Below are 27,791 nucleotides of genomic sequence, written 5' to 3'. Positions count from 1 at the left end.
TGCTGTCTCCTGCTTGTTCCAGTGCATGCTAAGTCATCAGGACTTATATATGGAGCTAGGCTCTAAGACCGTGCTGAGCCTTAATATTTACTATCCACAGTTTTTCAATTCAGAATTTTACTTAAGCACTGTTTTCTTCATTTTGTGCTTGGGAATATGGAGAAGTCATTACAATTCACTGCTTTTGTGTTAAATGGAGATGTGACTGAAATATTCTAAAATGTCTATGCTCCACGTGAAATTTCACATTAAAAAAAAAAAAAAAAAGAAACATCAACTATACCCAGGGCTTGATGATTATCAAAATCCTATATTAAATTCTTACTTGCGATAGAATGTTGCCAAGCAGACTACTACTTTAAGTTCTCCGTGACTGTACCACTTGTTGCTCATAAGATGATTAATACGAGACCTTCATTTATACTTAGGAGTAAAGAGAAGAGAGTCCTTGAAGTTACTGCATATGTAAAACTTGGTGAAGTACCTTTGTACCTTTACGATGTCATTCGAGGTTAGTAAGCTAGGACATTATCATCTCCATTTTCTATAAGAAAAAACAAAAACAGAGATTGTCCATTCTAAAACTCAACTTTCCTGATGCTTTCTCTAATTACCCCGCCTCCAAGCTATTCATTTTCATTTTCCTATTCTGCATTGCAGCTTTCAGCTAACAAAAATGGGAGTGACATGTGGGTAGTTTTTTTTTTTTTGTAAACATCTTTATTGATTCATCCATCAGAAAAGCCACAACTTCAGCTGATTTGTACAGTTAACTTCATATGCTTTCTTACCAAATTAGCGCTCCAACTCAACATTTCATTCCATCCCCTATGATATAAAGTGGATCCCAAGAGGTTCGAAAGTTTGAAAAAAAATTGCTTTAAACTAGATAACATATATCTCAGAGTTCACAAGTATCTCCTATTTCTACTTGCAACTAGAAATACCACAAAGATCTGAAATGCATACCCAGTCTTTTATTATAAACCCTTTTTGATGTCAGGTAAACATGATGTTTACAGATTTTCACAGACTCTATATAGTCAAATACTTACTAATTCTGAGTTAGGGTTAATTCCCATGGAATGAATATAGAAACCCTGGTGGCAGTTCTACTCTGTCCTATAGGGTCACTGTGAGTCAGGATCCAATCAATGACAATGGATTTGGAATACAGAGACAGGAAACTGCTTTGAAATAAAACAGATGTACTGTTGCCAAGCAGAACTTGGTAAAGCAAACGTATGACTTGAACTTCCTCATGTGTAAGTCTGGTAGCTCTGAGCAGGGGTGCGATTCTGTTCTACTCTGCTCCAACATCTGCATACGGCACTCTGACAAGTGACCTGTAGAACAATCGTAAGTGGTCAGTTCTGCCTGCTTGTTCTTTCCTCCAAAACCTGGAGAATATGTTCTATTAGTCATCACACTATTTTCTTAAAGGTTTGTAGTTTCTCAGATTTCATTTAATAATTTAAAATGTAAATTTAGACAGATTTGTTTGACATTTGGGGTCAAGTATTAAATGGCACTTTGAATTTCTAGTAGAGTCTCAGGCAAGTCATATTCTAGAAAATTCTTTTTACTGTCTATGCTAAATAAATAACATTTACACACAAGACAAAACCATTGAAGACTTTTATCCTAAACATACACAGATGCATCAACTATTTGAAATTCTAAAATCAAGCATCCGCATATAAGAAATCACCTTGATCAAACTTTTTTCAAGTTTAATTATTCCTCCTTAAATAATTTAAATTCTATATTGGACAAAACAGATACAAATGTATTTGTGCAAATTAACTTTAAACATAGTATGGCTTAAAAGTCATCAGTTACTTCTGCATCATCATAATTCGGGAGCACACTTTAATCATTATTCTGTTTTAGTCATTCCCAGTTCAAATGAATATATTACACAAATCTATAGACAATACAAACCAAATAACTCTGTCCCAAATTGGAATCAAGTGTTAGGATACTATTGGCCAAATGAATTTCTAGGAATTTTGAGTAAATACAATAAACATTAATTTTATGTAAGTCAAGTAATGAAATGTGCAGGGTTTATCTTTTCCCTTTACGTGTCTGGAAACTTCTTGAAGAAACTTTCTCTGACATAGGAGGAATAACAGCAAAGAGGCTCGCTCCACTCTTCCCATCACACATAAAAATAAAATTCATGCATATTTCAAACACTAATTATTTATAAACCCAGTCAACAAGTTCTTTAAAAAGCTAAGGTGTAATCTCTGCCTTGAGAGATCATGGTAAAATTAAAAGAAGTTTAAATACTGCCATAATTAAGAAAAACAAAGTTGTCATTTATACACGTATAAAATTCAAGTTGCTTGTGCAGTGAAATAAAAAAGTTTCAGAGAAAAATCTATGACTTAATAATCACCCCAGCTACAAATAACATGCAGATTATTCTGCAAGTCATATCACTGATTGCTAATTTTCTTCACATTAATGACAGGAATACCATTCACCAATCACAAGTCTACAGGCTTACTGGTTGGTAATAGCTGAGCTCTTCCGATAGGAGCTTTGGGAGAACCTTTATACCAAGCCCTTTCTCTTTCTGAGGGTTTCCTAAGGACTCTGTTATTTACCCCAGGAGAAAAGCCTATATTGTTATTTACAACGGATTTTAATATATCATAATTAGTCAGGTCCTCCAAAGGAACCTTAATTTGGTCACGACATACCACTTCCTGTTTACAAATTCTAGTAGACCCAAGAGAAGCATTCACTGGGTCTCGGTGCCTCTTCATCTTTGAGAAAGATTTAGAAGTGAACTCCATGCTTGACTTTGAAATTGCATCAACATTTGGCTCTTCGTGTGATGTAGATTTCTCTTCTTTAGCACCCGATTTGTTACATGTAATAGAAGACTCTTGTGACATATTTTCTATACAAGAAAGAGCACTGTCACAGCTTACTGCCTTAACCAGAGGAGAAGCAGCATCTCCATGACTCACCGACTTAGGGTTTACAGATTGTCTGTTATACTCCAACAAAGAATTAATTCGTCTGACAGACTGACGCACAGGGGTACGCTGAAACTTAAGAGGTGACTTAACTTTTGTTCTATTTGGTTCATTTAAAGAAAGCTTATTAAACCACTGTATGTGGTCTGAAACCTTGCCGTGCTCTGTCACTTGTACACTTCCTGAAATCATTGTGTCGCGTGTTCCCACCAGTGACTGCTGTTTGACGATTCTCACAGGCCGAGGCTTTGATAAGTTTGTTATGCGACATGTCGTGTGCTCTGAGGAAGGTGATTTAGCCACATCGGCCCCAGAAAATGCATGTGTTAGTAAGTTTTCTTTAATTACATTCTCCTCCTCTTCTAATTTAGTATGGAGCTGATCTCTTGGGGACTCCCGTTTCTTCATTTGCTCATCACTGGGGAGTTCTTGCTTGCTGCAGTAATCTTGCGGTATATCTGAACAAACACTTTTTTCATGTTCCATCTTCGTCTGAGTTGAATAACATTTTATAATTGTTTCTTTGCCCAATTTTGGAGTTTGATATAGTGAGAAGTCTCTCTCTGAAAAACTGTTTTCATCTTTACTAGGGTGGCGTTCATACTTTTCCTCTGATTCTATCACCGTCAAATCATTAGTTTCAAATAGATGTTTCTCTGGGCTGTATTCTACGTAAGATGTTTCTTTCAATTTTACTTTCTCCTCATTCGTTATTGATAATTGCCTGTGATTTATCAATTCATGAAGATTACTTCCAGATTCAGAAAATGCTTTCTGAATTTTCACTAAGGTCTCTGTGGTCAAGTTAGTTTCATCCCCACTAAGGGTGTTTCCAGTCACACTGCTATTACTGTGTACACCGGAAGGGGGGAGATCATGTGAAGTAACAGGTGACTTTTCAACTGCAAGGTCGGCCTCCAAAGAAGAGTTTTCCACCTCGAGATTTCCTGCTATCAGAGATGTTTCACTTGCATCTATTTCTTGAAAACTTGAATTACTAGGTGCTGTCCAAGACATCCGATAATTTGTTCCATCCAGTCGCTCTGGAGTTAGTAAGTTTTCCTCAGACTTACTGATCTTTTTTGAACCTAAAATAAAGCAGTTGAGTACTTTTAATCCTTTATATTTAACCTAGTTCTGAAATAATACCCAAACACATGACAAATAAAGGCTCTGAGTGTTTAATTCTGATAAATTAAGGATTTGTGTTAGAAGAAATAATTTTTTACTATAAAAGCATCAAATATTCTCATATTATTAGAATCCTCAAATTGCTGAGAGAAAACACATGGCCAATTCAAATGTTTTCACTATTCAAACATGAACTTTCAGTTTCTAGCACAGAAAATGAATGTATTTTACCATTCAAAAGCAACTAAAATAGGCTTTTGGAGTAAAACTCCAATATCATCTAAATGTACCTTTCTTTCTTAATCTTTCATCAATATCTGGGCTAAAAAGCAGACCCGTTTTTACAGATTCAATCCCATTTTGTAAGCTTTGTTGATCTGCAAGTCGCCGACCAACATTTTCACATCTATTGGCACCAGGACGGGAACATCCATTCTGTACAGAAAAGAAAAAGTGAAAGAGTTCGCTTAAGAAACAACCCTGGTTAATTCAAAATATTAAGACAAAGTAGTTTTTTGTTTTTATCAAAACCTTCTACTGCTGATTAATGTAATTGGGAAACAACTTTATAACAAACATAAATATACTTGCATGCTATGGAAAATTGTAAGCTGATATCTTGTTTTTTGATTAAAATAAAAACCGGCTTGAATATTAATTAAAAAACACAAATCTGGGGGCTTACTTTATGACATGGCCTTTTCACAATAGTGAAAAAACAGAGCAAAATTCTACTCTCATGGAGTCTACATTCCAGATGAGGACTTGGACAAAACCGAGAAATACAGTAAATTATATTACATAATATACAAAGTAAAAAATGTTACAGAGAAAAGTGAAGCAGGGTAAGAAGGATATTGAGGAGTGAGAGTGTAATTAGAAATAGATCAGGAAGAAGATGATTTCTGAGTAAAGAATTGAAGATGAGAGTGAGAGCCATGAAGTTATAAGAAGAAAGAACACTCCAGGCAGAGGAAAATGTTGCGCAGTCTCTGAGGCTGGAGCAAGGTCGGGCATGTCTGACAAATAGTAAGGAGGCCAGGGTGGATGGAGCAGAGTGAGCAAGGGGAGAGGCAGGAGAAGAGGTCAGAGAGGTAGGCTGGGAACAGGTCATACAGCGCTTTGCAGGACAAGGCGGTAACTTTGGCTTTTATTCAGAGCAATTAGGAGTCACTGGAGAGTTCTGAGCAGGAGTGACATGATCTAACTTGGGTTTTGAAAGAATAAATTTGGCTGCAGTACTTCAGCAAGGGTGGAAGCAGGCAGACCAATCAGTGGAGTTAGTAGGGCTGATTGCAGTAATCTAGGAGAGATGACAGAACGTAGGGAAGGTGGGAAAAGTAGCACCAGCAAGAACCAGTCATCAGAATCTGGATATATTTTGAAAACGGAAGTTAAAGCAGACAGGATTCCCTAATGGACTAGACATGGCATGTGAAAGAAGTCAAGGATGCCTTCTTGGTTTCTGACCTACATGACTGGAAGAATGGAGGTGCCTGCCACAACTCAGAGGAGGAAGTGTGCAAGGAGAAGTGTGTTTTGATGGGGGGATGATGATGGCAGCAGAAAGAAGTGCATCTCAGAGCTCTGTTTGGGACTGGCTACATTTGAGATGTCTACTGGGAAGTCAAGTAGGCAGATGTAAGAAAGTAGTCAAGCTCTTCTGGAGAGCTGTGCTGAAGATATAAAGTCTTCAGCAAATATATAAGATGAGCACCTTGAGTGAGTGGAGATATAAAAAGAAGTCCGAGGACTAAGCTTTGGGTACTCCAATGCAAAGGAATCTGAGAGAAGTAATGAGTGAAGAAGAAAGAAAATCATGAGAGTGCAGTGTCCTCGAAAGGAAAGAAAGTACACCAAAGAGAAGTAATCATCTGTGTCAAATGCTGCTGACAGGTCAAGTGAAATAAGGACTGATGTTTGACCAAGCAGTCCTGGTGGCCCAATGGTTAAGCCCTTGGCTGCTAAATAAAAGGTTGGCAGTTTGAATCTGCCCGGAGAGTCCATGGGAGAAAGACCTGAATATCCGCTCCTGTAAAGATCGCAGCCTAGAAAACCCTATGAGGAAGTTCTACTGTCACATGGGGTTGCTATAAGTCAAAAATCAACTAGACAGCACCCTAACAACATTTGACCATTGGCTTGAACAAGGCTGAGTTCATCAGTGACTTTGATGATGAAAGGCTGACTAGAATAGGTTTAAGCAAAGTGACAAAGAGGAATTGGAGATATCAAGTCCAGTAAAGGGGAGTAGAGAATGGGACAGTAGCTGGAGGAGAGGCAGGGTAAAGTGTGTCTTTTTAGCATCAAGCCAACATTTTTATGGTGAAAGACACTTACCACATCTCTGTTACTTTTCCCCAGACTAAATTTCAAACGTAGAGATCTTCGAACCTTTTCTTTACGACTGATTTTAGGAGAGAAACAGCCTGCTTTTCCTGATTCTACCCTAAAAAGAGTAGAATTAAACATGTCAGTTTATTCCTAGAGCATAAAACACCAGAGAAACTCTTACACTTTGAAATCTGAGAGAAAATCTACAGCAAATCATATTGGTAATAACTGAATAGAGCAATAATTTTCTATTATTAGTTAAACTTTAAAAAAACATATATGTGAGTACATTGCATTTATACAGTGAAACCTGTGAGAGCCGGAACTCAACGGGACTGCCTTGTTTTTCCAGGTCTCGCAAGTTTTTCACCTTTGGCAAGGTACCACTTTTCTCCCACTTGTTTTAGTGAAAAATATTTTGAGTTTTCCTTCTCTGACGAGTTTCTGCCTTATACAGGTTCTGGCTTTCACGGGTTTTACTGTATATACTTAAGAATGATCTTTCCTGTTTATCATTAAGCTTAGTCATCTCTAAACTGGGATCATTGGAATAGATTTGCTTTAAACTAACAGGAAAATTTAAAATTATATAAAAAAAACCAAAAACCCAGTGCTGCAAAACAGGATTTTAAGTAAAGTGAACTCAGATTAGAAATCTTTTTCTGATGGAAATATACAAAACACTTCATTATTGTACGAATATGAGGGTAGCAGGAAATTATTTTTTATTATGGTTCAAATAATTTAAACATGATTCTCTTTAGGGAGATGAATAAAATGTTTTATTAAACACACATACACTCACACACATACGTATACTATATTTTGTTCATAAATAATGTGCCCATACATATAACATGCGGAAATGACGAAATTAAGTAAAACAGTTCTGGCATAGCATGCTCATGCATATACCGCTCAAATCTCCTAACATTTCCGGAAGTGAGTTTCAGCCTCATTCACCCATCCTCCCATATTACAGGTAAATCATTTTCTTTCATTCTGTTCATTTTCTTTAATCTCTTATGTGTATAAAACTAATTTGAAAATGTTACTTCTGATCATAATTGCATAATAAAGCTATAAACTATGGTTAAGAAGTCATGGATGAGTTTGGTAGTCCCTCAGTAATCAGAAACTAAACAATTAAAACTGTTTGAGTTTGTTTCTCTTAATTTAAGTTGATAATACCTACCTTAAGTGGTTTACACGTGATCAGAAATAGAAATTGAAGACAGTAATATGTAAAAAAAAAATTAGCACAGTGCACTTACGAAAATAATGCGCGGGGGGGTTGCATGGTTGTCAAACATGTAAAGTCCATTATTCGCATTAAAAAGATATATATATGTACATGTACACACACACGCACACACACCCCAAACATTTATGCAATAAAAGAAAATGTTCTGGATAAATTACCTGCAAACTTTCTTGCCTGCAATCCTTTTACTTCTCCTTTGGACACCAGTACTGATCTGGTTTCCATTGATGGCCACAGGAGAGAGTGAACTCTGAGATGACCCTTCGGGGCTTGTATCAAAGTGAACTATAAAAATAACCAAAAGTAATAATATCACACGTACTTATTTTCTTTTCAAGGTATAAACAATTAATAGTAGCAATTTTACAAGATTTAAAGCCTTAATCTACCTTCCTCCCTCAAGCAACCGCCAAAACCCCAAACCCAGTGCCATCCAGTCCATTCTGTTTCATGGTGACCCTGTGGGACAGAGTAGAACTGCCCCATATGGTTTCCAAGGCAGCAGTCTTTACGGAAGCAGGCTGCCGCATCTTTCTCCCGCGGAAAAGCTGATGGCTTTGAACCACTGAGCTTTCGGTTAGTAGCCAAGTGCTTAACCACTGCACCACCAGGGCTCCTTCAGGCAAACACAAGAATCACATAATTTCTGGTTAGAGGCTTCTGGTGCCATCTAACCCAACTCAACACAGAAAAAAATATATCTATTTCTCACTTTTTAGTTGCCGATTAAAAGTCAGATTAAACATTACCGTTAAGGCTTTTGCTTTAAGCTCTTTTAATAATACAAGCGAGGGTGGGCTCTTTTGCAGTTTGGAGAAAGAACAAGTTTTGCAGCCAGACACACTTAAATCTGCCCCATCACTTACTACAGGACTTCAGTGAATATAATGAATATAAATATTACTGTAATGTATATAGGAGTCCTGGTGATACAATGGTTAAGAGCTTGGATACTGACCAAAAGGTCAGTGGTTCAAACCCACCAGCCATTCCATGAGAGAAAAGACCTGGAGATCTGCTCCTATAAAGATTACAGCCTAGAAAACCCTATAGGGTAGCCCTACTCTGTCACATAGGTTTGCTATAAGTTGGAATCCACCTGACGGCACACAACAGCAACAACAACATTTTAAAGGACGGGGGACCTTACAAAAATTTAGAGATCTGATAAAACGTGGAATAAAGTTCTGGCTACTAAAGGGTGATATTAATATAAAATAGACTTTGCCCAGAATAGGCATGTCAATGTTTATAACCAAATTATGTAAATTCTGTTAGCTACCTGAGACTGGTGTAGAGCTGCTACTGAAGAGACTGCTTGGCAACAACTCAAAGTTAAAATTGTGCTTGATGGACTTCCTTTTCTTACTTGAGAAACCATGAGAAGAATCTACTGGCAGTTTACGCTTAGCACTTGGTGTAAGAATCATTGGTGATACAGGCACCTGGGCTGAAAGAAAAAAAAAACAAAAAGCCAATTTGTTGTTTCTCCCAGAGTTGATAAAATAGAAAACTTTTATGTAATTTCTTCTTATAAAGCTATTACTTAGAGCTAACCAAAAAGGGCGGAGGGATACATTTACAATGTCAATCCATGCCGTGCAACTAAATGAACTCTGTGCAGTTACTTAAAATGAAAATAGTGACACCACAAACAGGGAAGATTCTTAAAAAAAAAAGCAGTAACTTAAACCAAATAGACTAAAAAATGACACAACACACATTAAAGAATATTAATGCAGGAAAGAATTAAAATGAAGGAGTTCAAATAGAAAACTAATCTAAGTATTATTTTTGCTTTTCGTCATAACTGAATATTAACTTCAGTTTACTCCTTCAATATGGAAAACAAAATAAAAGATGACAGTCTGTTCATCTATTGGGCTGGACAATTTCAGCCACAAGCAAACTAGGATGAAAAATTGGTATATTAGAATTCATCTTCTGATTCTAAAACAAAAATGAAGTCGTGTGTGCGTTTAAATGCACATGCTTTGTTTTTAGAAAGAGCGTAAATAAGACAGGCAGTCCATCGGAGCTATGTCCACACGTTCAATAATATCCAAATTACAAGCAACAGAAAAGCATAATTAGGAAGACTAAAGATAAAACAACAGACTAAAAGAAATTCTCATCTAGTCCATTGCATCCAATACGTATTCAGCAATGTCACAAGATAGTATACATAGTACAACATCTCCACTGAAAATATGTGTATTTGACTAAATCAAATTGTTAATCATTATTGTAATTATTTTGTAGAATACTAGACAAATTTTCATTTAAATAAATACATAAAATACCTACCGATTCTTTCCTGCTGAGGTGTAAAAGAGGGTGTCCTGTTAGATTTAAGTTTACTTAGCGCTCCACTAACAAAATCTGAAATGCAAGGCACATGTAATCGCATACTTAATTACAACTTAACATTCACTTATCTTTTGCCACTAGTAATCAATATTGCTACCTGTGGTCCTCTTTTAACATCCAACTTTAATATCTGCTTATACATTTTAATGTCATTTAATATCATTTAAGAGGTATTGTTTCAAGATAGAAACACTAAAGGACATATTTTTAGTCCATTCCCCACTTATGCTCCCATAATTCCTCAAAAAAAAAAAACATATAATATGGAATGAAACATTATCAAGCACATATAATGTACAGAAAGGGTATGGAAGAGGGAATCATTACTTATTGACGAAGGGAAGAAATGGCCATGAGAAAGAGCACTGCAGAGGAAGTCAAACCCAGACAGTGTTTTGAGGGACTAGTAGAGCTGGGTAAGACAAGAAGGCAGGGTTCCAGGTAAAGTGAATAGTGTATACAAAGACACGTGTGTACAAACAAGATTTACGTACACTGGACACCAGCTTGATGTTGCGAGAGCAAAAAGTGGGTGTGGACGTGATAAGAGACGAGCCTTGTACATTAGGTAGAACAGGACCTGTGTGTCATTTTAAAGAATCTGGACTTTCCAAAGGCAACGTGAAGCAACACTGTCAGTTCTGCATTTTAGAAAAGTCACTTTGGCAGTAGTGTGACAGATAAATTTTAAGGTGTAAGCCTCCTTAGAGGTAAACCAGTTCAAGGCTCTTGTAAGTATGTAGTCATTCAACAATACTTATTTTGTGTCTACTATGTGTCAAGTACAATGCTAGGAACGGGGATACAATAGTGATCAAAATAGACACGGTCTTTGTCTTCATGGAATTTATTCTAGTGGAGGAAACAAACATTAAACATAATAAAGAAATAAATATACAATTACAAATAGGATACGTAGTCTGAGAAAAGTAAAAATATAACAACAGAGATGTAGATTAGACTGAGAAGTCAGAGAAGGTGTCCCTGAGGAAGTGATATTTTAGTTGACACCTGAAGCAAGAGTAGAAATCAGCCAGGCAAGAGATGAAGGTCAGGTCTGAGGAAGAAGCAGTAGAAATGGGAAGCAGGAATAAACGCATGTAAGAGATCAAAGTGACAATACTTGCAGATCAGTGAGATGTGGAGATGAAGAATGAATAGATAAAAGACTCCAAAAGTTCTGAGTTTGATGACTGAGTGGACAGCAGTGCCACCAAATGAAGAAGGCAGCTATGCAAGAAAGAGTCAGACGACATACCTATGAGACACCAAAATGAGTATGCCGCAGTTTGTGGAAAGATCAGGACTAGAGAGGTAAATCTGGGCATCACCAGTTCAGAAATGGCAGTTTCAAGCTAAATATTGATAACTCCACACATTATAATCATTCAACAGCTCAATAATTCGTAAAAAACACTGGGCTGAATATAATGATGTAAAAACATAGTCCCTGGCTTCAAAGGGCTTTAAATATAATAGGTAAGAGAGTCATGCTCAAGGAAATTATAAAACAAAGACTGTGAAATTCCAAAATATTATAGAATGTCAGAGCAGAAAGAACATTTTCTCAAAGAGAAAAAAAATACGAGAAAGGAGAAGTTTGCTTGACATTTAAACTAAATTTTAATAACCGAATACAATTTGAACAGCAAGTGTAGAGGGAAATAAAATTATATTAAAGAACAATATAGGCAAATGAACAAAAGTATCTGGAGTAACAGTAAAAAATGCAATTCAGCTAAAATATAGGATGAGTAAAGGAAAGACAGGAAATGGCTAGGACGGTACACTAAAGCAATTCTATGAAAGACCTTAAAAGACAGGCTATAAATATCAGTGTTATCAATAAAAGTTGCTGAAGGGTGTGTGTTAAAGTTATACATTAAGAATGTCAGCCTAATAGCAATAAGTAAGAGGGTTCCAAGGAAGAGACACAAAGACAAAGACCACAGGATTCTTCAGTAAGGATAAAGTAAACACCTCAGAGATGGACTCTTACAGAGCCTGAAAACTGTGAGAAGTTTTCAGGTTCAGTAAAGTGTTTAGGAATTCTGGGAAGATGATGTAAACAAACCATCCTTCTGACTCTCCCCCACAAATGCAACAAGGAAATGGTGCTTGCTTTGAGGGACTCTGAATCAGAGAGTAGAACAAAGCAGCAGGGAACTGCAGACAGACAAGAATCAACAAATTAACAATGGGTTGCATACAGTAGGAAAATATTTTCTCCCAAGTCTCTGCCCCTCCCCCAGCCATGCAGGCTGCTCCCTGCTGTGAATTAGGGTAATGGCCTGAGAAAAAGAGCCTGCTTCCCTAACCACCACAGCCCCTGCCAGTGCAGAGACAGGACCCCAAGCTTCTACCCTGAAATCAACAAGGCACACTTCCCCTGGGGTCTGTTTAGAGTGTGCCAGCACCTCCCTTACCTGGACACTGTTGGCTACAAGCCTACTGTGAATTGCTACAGAAGGCCCTGCAGTGGAGTCTGCTCCCACAATAAACACTCTACCAGTCTCCCTGCACAACCCATAGCTCAGGCCTCTGAAACAAATAGGACAGACCTCCCTGGGAGTCAGTTTAGGTCTGTCTGCTTCCTCTTTCTGTCAGTGTTGAGGACTGCTGACTGAAGTTGCTGGTGCTAAGAAGCAGGCATCTCTAGTGGAAGCTACACCCACAGCCAAGTACTACAGGGACAGCTCTGATAGCAACAAGGTAGACCTTCCTGGGGGTCAGTCTGAAGTGCGACAACCCTTCCCCCAACCACACATTGTCAGCTGCAAGCCTGCTGCGAATTGCTCCAGAAGGCCTGAGTGGAGTCTGCTCCCATACTCAGCACCCTACCTGTCTCCTTCTGCACCTCATAGCTTTGGCCTCTGAAACCAACAGGACAAACCTTCCTGAGGGTCAATTAGAGTTAGTCTACCCCCACTTGCAGTTGGTGCTGACAACTGCTGACAGGCTGCTTTGTGTTAGGGACAGGAGTCTTGAGTGGAGGCTGCACCCACAGCCAACAATCTACCGGGGGGATTCTGATAGCAACAAGGCAGGCTTCTATTGGGATTTGACCAGAATGTGACAACTCCTCCCCCAGCTGGTAATTGCTGGTTGCCAGGCTGTTGCAAACTGTTACAGAAGGTTTCCACAGTGGAGTTTGCTGCCATAGTTAGCACTCTACCTGCCTCCCTGTGCACCCCGTAAGTTTGCTGAGGCTGCTTTTGTATAACCAAAAACCTCACGGAATTTGGTTCCTTGGTTCCTTTAGGGTCATGGTATCAAGGGACATCCCAGTTAATTGGCCTAATAACATATTTAGTACGTCTGTTCTACCTCCTAGTTTGATGCATAGTACCTGGGGTCTTAAAAGCTTGAAAGTGGCCATCCAAGGCACATACAACAATTGATCTCTATTCTCCTGGAGCAGTAGAGGAAGAAGGGCAGCAAGGAATAGGAGGAGGATACGGAATATGTGGCTAATTGCCTCCATGAGCAATCGCCTCCTTTGCCATGAGGCCAGAAGAACAGATGGTGCCTAGCTACCAACACTGAACATTTTGATCAAAGATTCCATAGAAAGATCCTGATCAATATGGGAGAAGATGGAATAGAATTTCAAATTCTCATGTACTCTAGACTTTTTAGAGCCATGGAGGGTGGATGAACCCCTCAAACTATTGCCCTGAGATAATCTTTAAACCAAAAATATCCCCCAAAAATATCCCCTGAAGTCATCCTAAAACTGAACAATAGTTTAGCTTAACCAGTAAAAAAGTCTGCCCTGAGCATTATGCTCTTTTAAGAACTATCTATATGGGATCTAACTGACAACAGCAACTCCAAAGATTAGCTATGAACCTTAGTGAACAGTGACTTAATGTTAACAGAAGAACAACTCAGAAAAGAAAGATGAGAATGGTTACACAACTGAAAGAATGTAATCAATGTCACTAAATTGTACATGTAGAAACTGTTGAATTGGTGTTATGTTTTACTGCGTATATTCTCAACAACAACAACGAAATAAATAAAATGTAGACGAAGAAAAAGTGTTTCGAACAACCTAGATGCTCATCAACAGATGAATGGATAAACAAACTATGGTACACACACAATGGAGTACTATGCAACGATAAAGAACAGTGATGAATCTGCAAAGCATTTCATAACATGGATGAATCTGGAGGGCATTATGCTGAGTGAAATAAGTCAATCACAAAAGGACAAATATCGTTTGAGACTATTACTGTAAAAACTCATGAAATGGTTTACACACATGAAGAAACGATCTTTGATGGTTATGGGGGGGGAGGGGTGGAGATGGGAAAACACTAAATAAGACAATAGATAAGTGGTAACACTGGTGAAGGGTAAGGCAGTGCACAATTCTGGGGAAGCCAGTACAACCTGTACAAGGCAAGGTCATGGTGGCTCCACAGACACATCCAAACTCCCTAAGGGGTGGAATTGTTGGATGAGGGCTGAGGGGACCATGGTCTTGAGGAACATCTAGCTCAATTGGCATAACATAGTTTATAAAGAAAATGTTCTACATTCTACTTTGGTGAGAAGTGTCTGGGGTCTTAAAAGCCTGTGAGCAGCCATCTAGAATACTCCACTGGTCTCACCCCTTTGGGAGCAAGAAAGAAAGAAGAAAACTGAAGACACAAGGCAAAGATTAGTCCAAAGGACTAATGGACCACAAGTACCATGGCATCCACCAGACTGACTCCAGTATAAGATGGTGCCTAGCTACCACCACTGACTGTTCTGACAGGGGTCACAATGTCCTGGACAGAGCTGGAGAAAAATGTAGAACAAAAATCTAACTCACAGGAAAAAAACAAAACAAAACAAAAAAAAGACCAGACTTACTGGCCTGACAGAGACTGGAGAAACCCCAAGAGTATGGCCCCTGGACACTCTTTTAGCTCAGTAATGAAGTCACTCCTGAGGTTCACCCTTCAGCCAAGGATTAGACAGGCCCATAAAACAAAATGAGACTGCGCGGGCACAACAGCCCAGGGGCAATGACTAGAAGGCAGGAGGGGACAGGAAAGCTGGTAATAGGGAATCAAGGTCAAGAAGGGAGAGTGTTCACATGTCACAGGGTTGTAAATCAATGTTATAAAACAATATGTGTACTAATTGTTTAATGAGAAACTAGATTTTTCTGTAAACCTTCATCTAAACTATGATAAAAAAGAAAAAAAAAGTTTAGAAACTCATGCTTTAAAGACTAGGTGTCCAGGGAACAGTAATGCCATCAACTGAAAATGGAATTCAAGCAGAACAGGTTTAAGAGGGTGTGTTCATTTCAAAATGCTGAGCTTAAAGCACCAAGAAGCAGAAGTGAAGATGGCCAGTGGGGAGACAGTTAATAAAGAGGAACTGACTTTGGCAGATAACCGTTAGTGAGAGGGATCTGGTGTTCTTCTGTTTGGATCTGATAAATGAAAACTATAGGAATGAATGAGATCTCAAAGGGAAAGAGTGAAAGACGATTTGTATCTAAGAAACATCTACCTTTGATGCAGGAAGGATTAAGGGGAATCTACAAAGGAGTCAAAAAAGAAACACAAGAAGGCAATACCATGTAAGCCAAAAGATTAAAAAAAGGAATGATATAATTAACAATAACAACTGGTTGTGGAACTCAGAAGACAAGAAATTTCCTAAGGCAGTTGGAGGAGGCATGGCCTAAATCTTCTTGATCAAGGAGATAAGTACTCTTATTGCTGACTTCACCCATGATGAAACTTTTGGCTTTTTTTATTTTTCCTTTGTAATGTTTCCTTCCTTATTTTGTTTATAAATGAAACCCAAAAGGGACTCATAACAACCATATAGGACATAGCAGAACTGCCCTAGAGGGTTTCCAAGGCTGTAAATTTAGGGAAGCAAGCTGCCACATCTTCCTCCTACGGAGTGGCTGGTGGATTCAAGCTGCCGACCTTTCAGTAAGCAGCCAAGTGCTTAACTGCTGTGCTACCAGGGTTCCTATTTAGTTTATGCTCCTAAGTAATTCATGTCACAACTAGTTGGAACCTGCACTATTGCCGCACATTTCTGCCTGTCCTCTTTACCTCCAAGTCTCAATTCTTCAAATCAGGTAATTTTCTAAAATATTTTAATCATGTCATTCCTCTAGTCAAAAACCTTCCATGGTTCACCAATACCTAATTTAATGTTCTAATTCCTTAGCGTGGCTCACCGTAATACAATCCTAATCCTTATTATGAATGTTGCACTCAAGTCAGGCTGGTCTATTTATAGACACAGACATAAATGACTTCTTCCCTACACACATCTTTCTTCTGTAGCATCCTTCCCATCTAAAATACAATACAAGCATTCTGACCCCCGCCCAATTCCCTCAGATTCTACCCGTTCTTTGAGTAGGCTTAATTAAGTCCAGCATCCTCTTTAAGGAGGCTGCTGATCACCACAGCCCAGGAAACTTTTCTCCTTTGGACACATTTTATGCATGTGCTACTGATTTGGCACTTAATACTAGACTGCACTGCCATTTTAACTCTTCACACGCATGCCACGTCTTCGCCACTATGCTGTATGCACCCAAAAGACATGCAGCATAACTTACGCTTCTTTACGTTCAGACATATTTGAGAGTACGGTTTTAGATCAAAGTCTATCGCGGTACTTCCACAAGTTGGGACTGCCGCTTACCTCCCACACTTTGTCGTCGCTTTCTCTTACATTCACCAGGAGATTCATAATCACCTTCTTCAAAGCCTTCCAGTGATGGCGTAGCACAGAGACCATCGATACCCAACATAGCCGGTATCTTTTCTAGGATAAAATCTGGGACACGCCCTAAATGAAAATGTTCACAAGCGAGGCAATTATCATCCTTTCTCCATCGCCCAGAAAACGTTTAGATGGTATACACCAACTTTTCTAACTAACAGTTGTCTTCATAATTGGCTTGGAAGAAGCTGGCACTTCCCTCATTTAAATAAACCCTGTCATTTAATAGTGCCAATATCAACATCTTACCAATATCTGATGCATAATCGATAAAAGTCTGTACTACAGCAGCCTGTAATCGGAGCTTTTTTTCTGTGTTAGCAGACATCTTTTCATGTCCCTCACTTGTCTGAAGAAGGTTTGGTGCAAATATTACCGCCAGATTGCTGCTATCCATCTTATTCTCATTGGATCTTGAAAGATAGAAATATTTAATGGGATGGGGCCAAAGATGAAAACAGAGTTAAAATAATGCACTGATAACATTTTTATAACTCCTTACTTTATCAGTCACACACCAGTCAAAATATAGGAACCACATGATTGTAGAAGAGACAGAACTAGAAATACAGATTCTGTGTGTTCAAACATATAAAAACCATTCTAAAGATGGAGTTTTTTCAGGTCCATACTCAGCTTGTCATACAAATTGAACATACTTATCTGATTTTCAAACCCACACATAGAAAACTGGAAGTGTTAGAAGGTAGCAAATATGTCTAGAATAAGCAGGCTCTCTAACACCAGGGAGAAGGGAAAGCTAAAGAGAAGGAGAGGGATAGGGTGGGGTGGGGTGGGACAGGATGAAGCAATTTTAAAAAGCAAAACAAATACTTTAAAAACAGTAATCTAAAGACTTTCAGTAGACAGAGAGTCCTGTAAATACCAATAAACCATGAAGGTATTCATAATGATAATTTTAAGACGGCAAGGAAATATGAAATCATTTAGTATCCTGTTTGTTAAATTATACAGGATAAGAAGCCCTAGTGGTACAATGGTTAAGTGCTCGGCTTCTAACCTAAAGGTTGGCAATTCAAAGGCAAGCATCGGCTCCCTGGGATAAAGAAACCATGAGGCAGTTCTACTCTGTCACATGGGGTCTCTATGAGTGCAAAACAGTGAGGTCACCCAACAACATACTTTTCATAGCAAGGAAATATGTAATACCTTCTAGAAAACTTTCCATTCCAAATAAAATCCGATTTATTATCTACAAGGGTAAATCTTTACCTAGTTGACAAATATGTCCCAAGACTTAATTAGCACTTACCTGAGGGAAACATTTCTGAGAAAGTTAAAGAAGTATCTTAATATATCAACCGTGTGGTTAGCCATAAGACAGGAGAGCAACAATGTAGCTTTATTCTTCTCCTCCGATCCCAACTGTTGAGCTTTGAAAAGTGCTTCATGCAAATCAGTTGGGAGAATGGGCTCTGGCAAGTCCCTAAAAAACTGCTTAAGAAGTCCTGCAATATCACAAGGCGGTGCAGAAGACAGGCAACCTTCCCCATGATCCAGTTTATTCTGAAATAAATGCAATGATCTTGAGCGTATTTTGGATTTAAGAGTTTATCACAAATAAAACCCTTGCCTATAAAAAGCTTTCTTTAATAAACGTCTCTTAGCACTTGTTTTAACGTACACTACTCCTTTCTAGAGGCTCCCTGAATGGCATAAATGGTTAAGCGCATGACTACTAGCTGCAAGGTTGATGGTTCAAACCCACCCAGAGGTGCCTTGCAAGATGGGCCTGGCAATCTGCTTCAGAAAGGTCACAGTCTTGAATACCCTGTGGAGTAGTACTACTCAAACGGCAACTAACAATGATAACTCGTTTCTTCTTAGAAGGCTAAAAACAATAAAATTTAACATTTTTTTTTTCATTTCATATAGTATTTTATAGAAATGAATATAATTTGAAAAGTACCCTGTAAACTTTTAAAGAAATTATGTAAAGGATATGTAATATCCTTTGAAAAAAGATTCTTCTGCCATGAAAAAAAGCTATTTACCAATTTAATTTTGGTTAATTATTCATGCAGTTGTTCTAAACATTTCAATTGTAAAAACCGAACATGAGAATGGTACAAATGAAAAACTATAGTTGAAAAACATGCTTACCTTTAGTGCTCTCAGGCGAATAACAGATCCTGATTTCCTAAAAAGTCCTTCTGTATGAACATGTTCTTCTAAAGACGTGCAAGCATCAACAAGAAAGCTAAGGAGAGAAACGTTTTCAGCTGACCAGAAACACATCTTACCAAATCCTACTCTGCCCAAGTACTATGTCCCGTTTCAGAGGCTCTGATGCCACAAATTTTTAATCTTTGTGATAAAAGGTTACTTTTAGCTGGCCCTGTTGCTTCTTAAGATTCTTCTCTAAGGCCTATCTTTTTTTTTCCCCCATGCAACTTCAATAAGCTCTCTCAATCCTACAACCTTCTCAGGCTATCACTCTTCTGTCATTTCCTTCAGGGTACAAGACTTAACTTCTTAACTGCCCGCACTTCTTCGTATCCTAGTCTCTACTCAACCCTCTCCAATCAGACTTTTATCCCCATTAGTTGAATGAAAGGAGTCCCTGGGTGATACAAATGATTAATGAACTCGGCTGCTAACTGAAAGCTTGGGGGTTCAAGTCCAATCAGAGGCATCTTGGAAGAAAGTCCTCGTGTTCTACTTCTAAAAAAACCAGCCAGTGCAAACTCTATGGAGCACAGTTCCACTCTGACACACACAGGGTCACTGGGAGTCAGGATCTGCCTGTAGGATGAATGGGAGAAAAGCTATCCTAAGGCGACAAGGTGTTCACTAAACGCTTTTGGATGAGGTACCAGTTACGGTCTAGGTTATTACATGAGACCAGCCAACCTAAACCCTACTTTGGATAGACAGCCAATGAATCAGGTAAGATCCAAGATAGTTTCTTTATATGAATTTTTAAGTTATTTTTTAAAGTCATTTCCCCAGTAATTTCTGATGCAGTCAGTCCAAAAGGGTTATTTATAAAAGGTAAGTGGCATAGAAGAGCTATTAAATAATTTATATTAACAAATACTCCAATTCTTAGCTTAAATATTCCTTTCTCTAACATTTCTAAAACCAACAAAAAATATCAAAGTTATTACTGTGTTTTATAGATGTGAGCTATGGCAAAAATTTAGGATAGAAATGAAAATTCTTACGTAATAGAACAAAAATAATCTGCTTCCTAACATTTATCCATTTCTGACCCTTAACATCTAATCCTGGGAATAAGTACAAATTACCAAGTTATAATAAAATATGGAAAAGTTAAAACAAAAAAAAAATTTTTTTTTTTTACATTAGCTGGTGTTGAGAGAGATGAATCATTTGTTAGTTTGAAACAAATGTCTGAATTAATTAACTATTTTTAAAAGTCCTAACATCATTTTGAAAGATTTTATTCTTCATTTCAAACTTTGCTTACCTTGGAATATGTCCATATTCTGGTACAACAGAATGGGGCAATGAATTAAAAGGTACTCCAAATACTTTACCCTAAAATGGCAAATTCAGTTACTCTAAGACAAATACCAGGCATAATGTAAGTTTTCTTAAACATTAAGCAAATTAAAACCACAAGGGGAAAAGAAATAGCAGAAATAAACTTTAAGTCAAAACAATCATTTCAGTGTATTTGGTAACAAGCAACCACTATATGAGACATTATGCTAGGTGCTAATAGTGCAAAGATGACCAAGATAAAATCATTTTCCTCAAACTCTCTAGTAAATTCCATCTTAAATATGATACTAGAGAAATAAATCCTATCAGTGCTTCATTAGGAAATTCTTAAACAGAATTTGGCCCCAAACACTAACATTTTCCAAAAAAAAAAAAAAAAAAATACCACAGGTTCCTTCAGTGACTTTATAAATATGGACTTATTCTTTCCTTTAGTCAGCTTATAAATACTCAACTATTTAAACAATTAAACTAAGTCAACTGTTAAGCAAAAATTGTAACCCCTGTTACTCATTGAGTACTTCCTAAAATTACTTCATTAAAAAAAAAAACCCAAACCCACTGCCCTCAAGTTGATTCCTACTCATAGCGACCCTATAGGACAGTCCCATAGTCTCCAAGGAGCACCTGGTGGATTCAAACTGCTGACCTTTTGGTTAGCAGCCATAGCACTTAATCACTATGCCACCAGGGTTTCCTAAAATTACCTCAGAAGTAGTTTTAAACCTGATAATTTATTTTATTTCATTGTTGAGAATATACACAGGAAAACATACACCAAGTCAACAGTTTCTACATGTACAATTCAGTGACACTGATCACGTTCTTTGTATTGTGCAACCATTCTCACCCTCCTTTTTTGAGTTGTTCCTCCTCTATTATCATTAACTCACTGCTCCCTAAGGTTCCTATCTAGTCTTTGGAGTTGCTGCTGTCAGTTTGATCCCATATAGATAGTTCTTTAAATAGCATAATGCTCAAGGCAGACATTTTTTACTAGTTAAGCTAAACTATTGTTTGGTTTTAAGAAGACTTCAGGAGATACTTTTGGTATAAGTTTTAAAGATTATTTCAGGGAAATAGTTTCAGGGGTCCATCCACCTCCATGGCTCCAGAAAGTCTGAAGTCCATGAGAATTTGAAATTCTGTTCTTCATTTTCCCCCTTTTGATCAGGATTTTTCTAGAGAATCTTGAATCAAAATGTTCAGTAATGGTAGATAGGCACCATCCAATTCTGGTCTCATGGCAAAGGAGACATGGTTAAACCTGATCATTTTTTTTTCACACTCTATATTAGACTGCTTTTCAAACTGTGCTTTGAGGCAACCAAGGCACGGATTATACAAACATTCAATTTTCATTAAAAAAAACAAACAAAACTATCTTGAAATCATCTTTTAAAAAACTCACATTCAAATGTATTACTCACATTCAAATTTTAATACTTTGAAGATCCCAACAGTAAACTTGTGTGTTGGTTAACTTGGGTGTTTTTGTGTACCTCTGAATAAAGAATCTGTTATCTTTGTGCGTGCATTTTAACTTCTTAAAAATGTGTTGCTGCTTTGGAAGGTTGTGACTTTTCACTGTTCTTAAAAATAAACTCAAACCCACATATGTCTGTTATAAAAAATTAAGTAAGTGGGTACACATAATCTCATACATGTTAATTTACCTTAGACACACCTGCTCTCCATGAGTGTTCTTACGTTTTAAAAGCATTGTATTTACCTGTGTATTTACAATAAGGAATCACTTGGCATTAATGATTCAACATGGTAACAAAATTTACTAGTCCTCTTTCAAGCACCTGAATCCATTTAATTGGTGACTATTCCAAGACGGAAAGACAGTACAGTATACTGCTCAAGAGAGCATGCTTCTAGAGTCAAGATAGGCTGGTTTTAAATCCTGGCTCTGCCACTTATTAGCTTAGTGACCTTGATCAAGTTAACATTCTCTGTGCCTTGGTGTCTTCACATAGATCCTAAGTCAGAGTTGTAGAGAGAATTAAAGAAATTAAAACGAGTAAAACACGTTGTCACTGTCTGATACAGAGTAAGCATTCAAAGAATATTTTTGTTGTTATGATTATCATTTCAAGGGGAGCTATCAAAAAAAAGTTTGCATGGGTAACCCCTTATTTGGGTAAATCAGAATTTCTGCAATAACAACAAAACAATGCAAAAATAAGTCAGATGCTAAAACTAATATAAGACCACGACTGTTGCACAGAGCTAGAATTGTTTTTTTCCCCCTTAAAGGTCCCATTGTTCTCAGTGATTGACATCACACTTAACTGCTATAATTTAATCTCATAAAATAACACTAAAAACATGCTTGGTGCACTTAATGTATTGGAATATCACTTTATAATATCATTTTGTAAGAGATTCTCAGTACTTTTCTTAAAAAGCTCAAAAACTAGCTAACAAACAGCAAAGAGCTAAAGAAATCTCGTTTTCAAATCCCCTATCCTGGTAGACCCCATCTTCATAACAAAATGATCTTCCATGTTTTTTTATTAGACTATTTTAATCAGGCCGACTCAATGGCAATGGAATTTTTAGTTTTATCTAAACTTATAAGGAGCCCTGACTCATTACTGATTCATTTAGAAAAGGAACTTGTCCCCTGGTCCCTCTACAACTCTTTCTCTAAAACACTGGGGTAGATTTTGCCTCACTCCCACGTGATACCAGTTCAGAATACAATAAACTGGCAGTGTCTGGAGACATTTTTGATTGTCACAACTAGGGGGATGCAACTGGCATCTGGTGGGTAGGGGCCAGGAATGCTGTTAGGCATTCCACAATGCACAGTTACACTCTTGGCTGCTAACTGGAAGGCTGGCTGTTCAAACCCACCCAGCAGTTCCAGGGGAGAAAGACCTGGCAATCTGCTCCCATAAAGATCACTGCCTAGAAAACCCTATGGGGCAGTTTTACTGTCACATGGGGTCACTGTGCATTGAAATCAACTCAGCAGCACCCAACAACAATGACAACGTCTAAACTCATATACTGTGATTATCAATTAGGACGCAGACCGCTGATTACCACAACAACCATCATTAGTTGAACAAGTGGCATGTGACGGGCTCTGAGCTAAGCCTATCCACAGATGTTATTGTTTTTAAATCCCCTAAACAACCCAAGGAGAGACACCATTATCCCCAGTTTATAAACTAGGAAACCAAGGCTTAAAGAAATTAAACAACTAGCCCCAAATCACACTGCTAATAGGTGTTGAGCAGGATCCAAACTCAGGTGTATCAATTCTAAAGGCAGGTGTCAGTTGCTTATTAAAAAAAAATCTGGGAATATAAACGTTTTCATATACTTACAAGACCTGTTATATTTGAGATCTTGAAAGACAGCTTTAGAATCAGAAGCAACCGCTGTAGTTTTTAAATATAAACACACATGCTGTCACCAAGTTGCAAACAAAAAGCAATTTCTCCAGAACTTAAATTAAGCGGTACACAAATTATTTTTGTTAGTTTTCTTCTCCAAGTGCTTCTTCTTCAGAATTCATGAACTATTTAAAACTACACAATTAGTTGTATTTGTTTTTGTCTCCAAGGACCTAGAAAGTACCATGTAACTAGGCATTTAATAGATTTAAAAAGAAAATACTTTATATTTAATGATTGTATTTTTTCACAATGAAATTCTTGATTATGTGGTGGAGCTATTAAAATCTCATTCAAGATCTCCTTACTTCCACCACCTAAACATCGACAGCTTTTCAATCATTTCCACTCTGGCTTCTCCTTTACTCATTTTTAGAAATAATTCTATGTCTCAAACGTATGATGTGGCCAAACAAAAAGCTTGTTTTCCCAAATTAGTGTAGTAGAGCTATTATTCGAAGGTATTATCTGAAGCTTATTTATTTACTTACCTGTCACACCTCATCTACTGATTCATTTAGAAAAGGGACTGGTCCCCTGGTCCCTCTACAACTCTCACTCTATAACACTGGGGTAGATTTTGCCTCACTCCCACGTTATATTAGTTCAAAATACAATAAATTGGCAGTGTCTAGAGACATTGTTGATTGTCACAACTAGGGAGATGCGACTGGCATCTGGTGGGTAGGCCCCAGGAATGCTGTTAATCATTCTACAACGCACAGGGCAGCCTCCCTACCCGCTTCCCAATAAAGGATTCCCCCACCCGCAGTGCCGTCGAGTCGATTTCGACTCATAGGGACCTTATAAGACAGAGTAGAACTGCCCCATAGAGTTTCGAAGGAGTGGCTGGCGGATTCGAACTGCCGACCCTTTGGTTAGCAGCCGTAGCACTTAACCACTATGCCACCAGACCAAAATGTCAGTACTGTTCAGATTGAAAAACCCTGCTCTAAACTCTGCAACCTTCTCTCAATGACCAAATTCCTGAAAAGAATCGAGAATGTCATTCTTTACATTTCAGCGGTTGATCATTTGGATTGAATTACACACTTAAATTGACATAACCCACATTGTCTCTTTGATCCATACAGAGTGAACACTTTAGCAAGACCTGGTAATACGTGGTGGTAGAGGGTATGCCCTTTTACCTAAATCCCCTTTCCCAGGACTTACCCTGACTTCCGCGGCCGCTGTTTCCGGCCTCCTGCGATCGCACTGCCCACGGCCGCCCTTGACTTTAATGCCATAGACAGCCCGGAGCTGCTGCAGCACGGCCAACCTTATGAGCCTCTGATCCCACATCCCGGACACCTCGCCCACTCTCTGAGGCAGGATCCGGGTCTTGATCCTCGTACACCACCAAGCCTTCCAATTTCCAAACACCCTCAGGTTTGCGCTCTGCTCCGCTGCCTTCAGGCCTCGTCCGGAACTCCTCCGGCCCCGGGCCGCGGCCACTTCCACGGCTCCTTCCTTGATCCTCTCTACCCACGTACACTGACCCTCTTCTCTTGACCCTTTGATCCAGCCACACCTCGTCCTTCCTTCACTTACACCGACCTTCTTTCTGGTCACTCGATCCTTTCAACCACTTACACAGACCTCCCTTCTTTCTCGCTGTTCTTCTCGGTTCCGCCTGTTGCCAGCTTCTTGCCACTTCCGGCGACTTCCAAAGCTCACCTTGCGCTCTCCGTCTCTCTCCCAACCGTAAAGAAGACCTTTTCTTCCGCCCCTCCCACCCCCCAGGCCCCGCTAGGCGTCCGCCTCTCCGTTCCCACCCCCCACCCCGCCCTAGCCCAGCCTCCGGACCAGCCGGCTGCTCGGGGCCTCTTCCAGTCCCGGTCCCCGCCCGGGCTGGGCGCCGCCGTCACCCCGTTTCACAGGCTGCTCCGTCCCTCCTCCGTCAGCCTGTCTCCGATCCCGGGCCTGCACATCCTGGTGCGCTCACAGAAGCCACGACGCGCTCTCGTGCCTCCACCCCCACTCCCGCTGCGCACACCCGGAGCCACCGTGGCCGCCGCGCCCGCAGTTCCAGAGGAGGCTCAAAAGGCAGCGCCAAGCGGCGCTCCGCGCTCTGATTGGCCCGCTCCTCTTTTCAAAATCAGGACCCCCGCAGGGTGGCCAGAAGCTGCCTGTCCGGGGAGGCGCAGGCCGGGGCGGCCGCAGTGGGCGTGGCAGGCAAACCAAAGAAACGTGAAAAGAAAGATGAGTTTCACTTGCTCCTCCATAGCTATAGTTTTGGAGGAAATACTGTTTAAAATGTGACTGAATATAGGGAGCCCGCGCTTCAGATAATATATTCGGGCAAATATAATAGACATCTCCTTTTTCTGACCTTCGCAGCGGGCGGGCGCTTCAGAGAATATATTCGGGCAAATGTAGTAGACATCTCCTTTTTCTGACCTTCGCTGAGGCTGAAGACCCTCTTACAGAGAAACCCTATGTAGGAGACCCCAGTTGAGGTTGACTGAGTTAGGAGTCACAAACGCTGAATTCAGTTTTTTTTTTAACCCAGGGGCTTTGGTGAGAACTTCGGGTATGGTAACTGGTCTATATTTGGGGGACTGTTGGTGACGCCCAAATCTTGAATACCCCTTATGGAGATAGGGTGCGGGAGGAATCTGAAGCCTGGGGGAGGTGGTAGCTGGAGTTAGGAAACCCGGGCAAAGCCTGGCTCCCGGCCCATAGATTGCTAAAAGCTTCGTTACCTGTTGACAGTTTGGACTGCAATACGCCCAGCTCCTGCCTCCGGGGTGCTTTTCCATTTTCAAAGTCAATGATCCCATTAGGTGATTTTTGTTTGTTTTCTGGGGCGTATTACATTGTTCATTTAGGGCGGGAGACTTGTATTCATTTAAATACAGGCAATATAGTATACATTTACTACTCTGTCCCCTTGTAAACCTACTTGCCAAGAACAGGGACAGAATTTTATCTGCCTTGTCCACTGTTGTGTCTCTCTCACCTAGCTGTAGCAAAGGCTAAATGAATTTTTGCCGAAAGAATGAATTTAAGTAGGGAACGTTTTCTTAAAATCGTTTTGTCCCTTTTGGAGTTCAAGTCCTTAGGTGTTGTACTCTCCCAATTCTAAAGAAGATTCTCTGACTGAAGTTATAGGAACAAAATGTTAAGTTAGTCATGTTGCTTCATTTAAACAACTGTTTATTGAGTGCCTATTATGTAACTTATGGAATCCTGGTGGAGCAGTGGTTAAGAGCTATGGCTGCTAACCAAAAGGTTGACAGTTCAAATCTGCCAGCTGCTCCTTGGAAACCCAATGGAGCAGTTCTACTCTTCTCTGTAGGGTTACTATGAGTTGGAATCAACTGGATGACAACAGCTTTGGTTTATTATTACTATGTAATTGCATCAATGGTGGCACGGTGGTTAAAGCACTCAGCTACTAACCAGAAGGTTGGCAGTTAACCACCAGTTGCCTGGAAGCCACCAGCCACTGCTTCGGAGAAAGATGCTGCAGCCTGCTTCTAAAGATTTACAGTATTGGGAACCCTGTGGGGCAGTTCTACTTTATCCTATAAGGTCACTGTGATGGTTAGGATTGTGTGTCAACTTGGCTGGGCCATGATCCTCAGTGTCGTGGCAGTTGTATAGTGTTGTGATCACTTACCTGTTGAAATTTGGTATGTGATCACCCTATGATGGAATCTGCGGAGTGGTACCAGCGGGCGTGGGGCCTGTGGCAGCTCACCAACCTCAGCTGTCATCTCTCCACCTTCTGCCGCCTAGTTCCTTCCTGCTTGCCTTGCAAAGATTGTTGGCTTGTTTTGGATCCAGCAGCTGTCTCTTGTCAGATTTCTGGTTTTTGGGACTTGAGCTAGCAGCTTACCTGTCCATCTTGAGATTCATGGATCTTCATGGCCTGCAAGCAAGAGTCCTGCCCCCTGACCTGCTTATCTTGGGTTCACCAGCCCCTGCAGCTACTTAAATCAGGAGAAAACCTTGCAGTCTTGCCTGCTGACCTTAGGGATTCCTTGACCTTCACAGCTGTGAGCCGGAGCCCTG

At 39.4% G+C, this 27,791-nt stretch overlaps 1 protein-coding gene across 3 annotated transcripts; it reads right to left on the bottom strand.

Moving 5' to 3' along the window:
- Window positions 1-577: 577 nt before the first annotated feature.
- Window positions 578-25,481, bottom strand: ARHGAP11A (Rho GTPase activating protein 11A). 3 transcript variants are annotated; one of them, XM_049898506.1, is made up of 12 exons: window positions 24,945-25,481; window positions 20,315-20,385; window positions 18,985-19,081; window positions 18,134-18,387; window positions 17,110-17,273; window positions 16,780-16,926; window positions 10,033-10,107; window positions 9,008-9,175; window positions 7,884-8,010; window positions 6,468-6,576; window positions 4,418-4,562; window positions 578-1,346 (listed from the first exon to the last, which is right to left on the bottom strand). In XM_049898506.1, exons 1-12 carry the CDS (start codon window positions 25,071-25,073, stop codon window positions 1,141-1,143), a joined length of 1,692 nt encoding a protein of 563 aa, XP_049754463.1. In that variant the 5' UTR covers window positions 25,074-25,481; the 3' UTR covers window positions 578-1,140. The 3 variants fall into 3 exon arrangements, with proteins under 3 accessions (XP_049754463.1, XP_049754461.1, XP_049754462.1); XM_049898504.1 differs by having other exon boundaries at window positions 1,262-4,084; XM_049898505.1 differs by lacking the exon at window positions 20,315-20,385 and having other exon boundaries at window positions 1,262-4,084.
- Between the last annotated feature and the right edge of the window lie 2,310 nt (window positions 25,482-27,791).

The sequence above is a fragment of the Elephas maximus genome, chromosome 10, assembly GCF_024166365.1.
Source record: "Elephas maximus indicus isolate mEleMax1 chromosome 10, mEleMax1 primary haplotype, whole genome shotgun sequence".
NCBI lineage: Eukaryota > Metazoa > Chordata > Mammalia > Proboscidea > Elephantidae > Elephas > Elephas maximus.
This window is presented reverse-complemented; position numbering and strand designations above follow the sequence as displayed.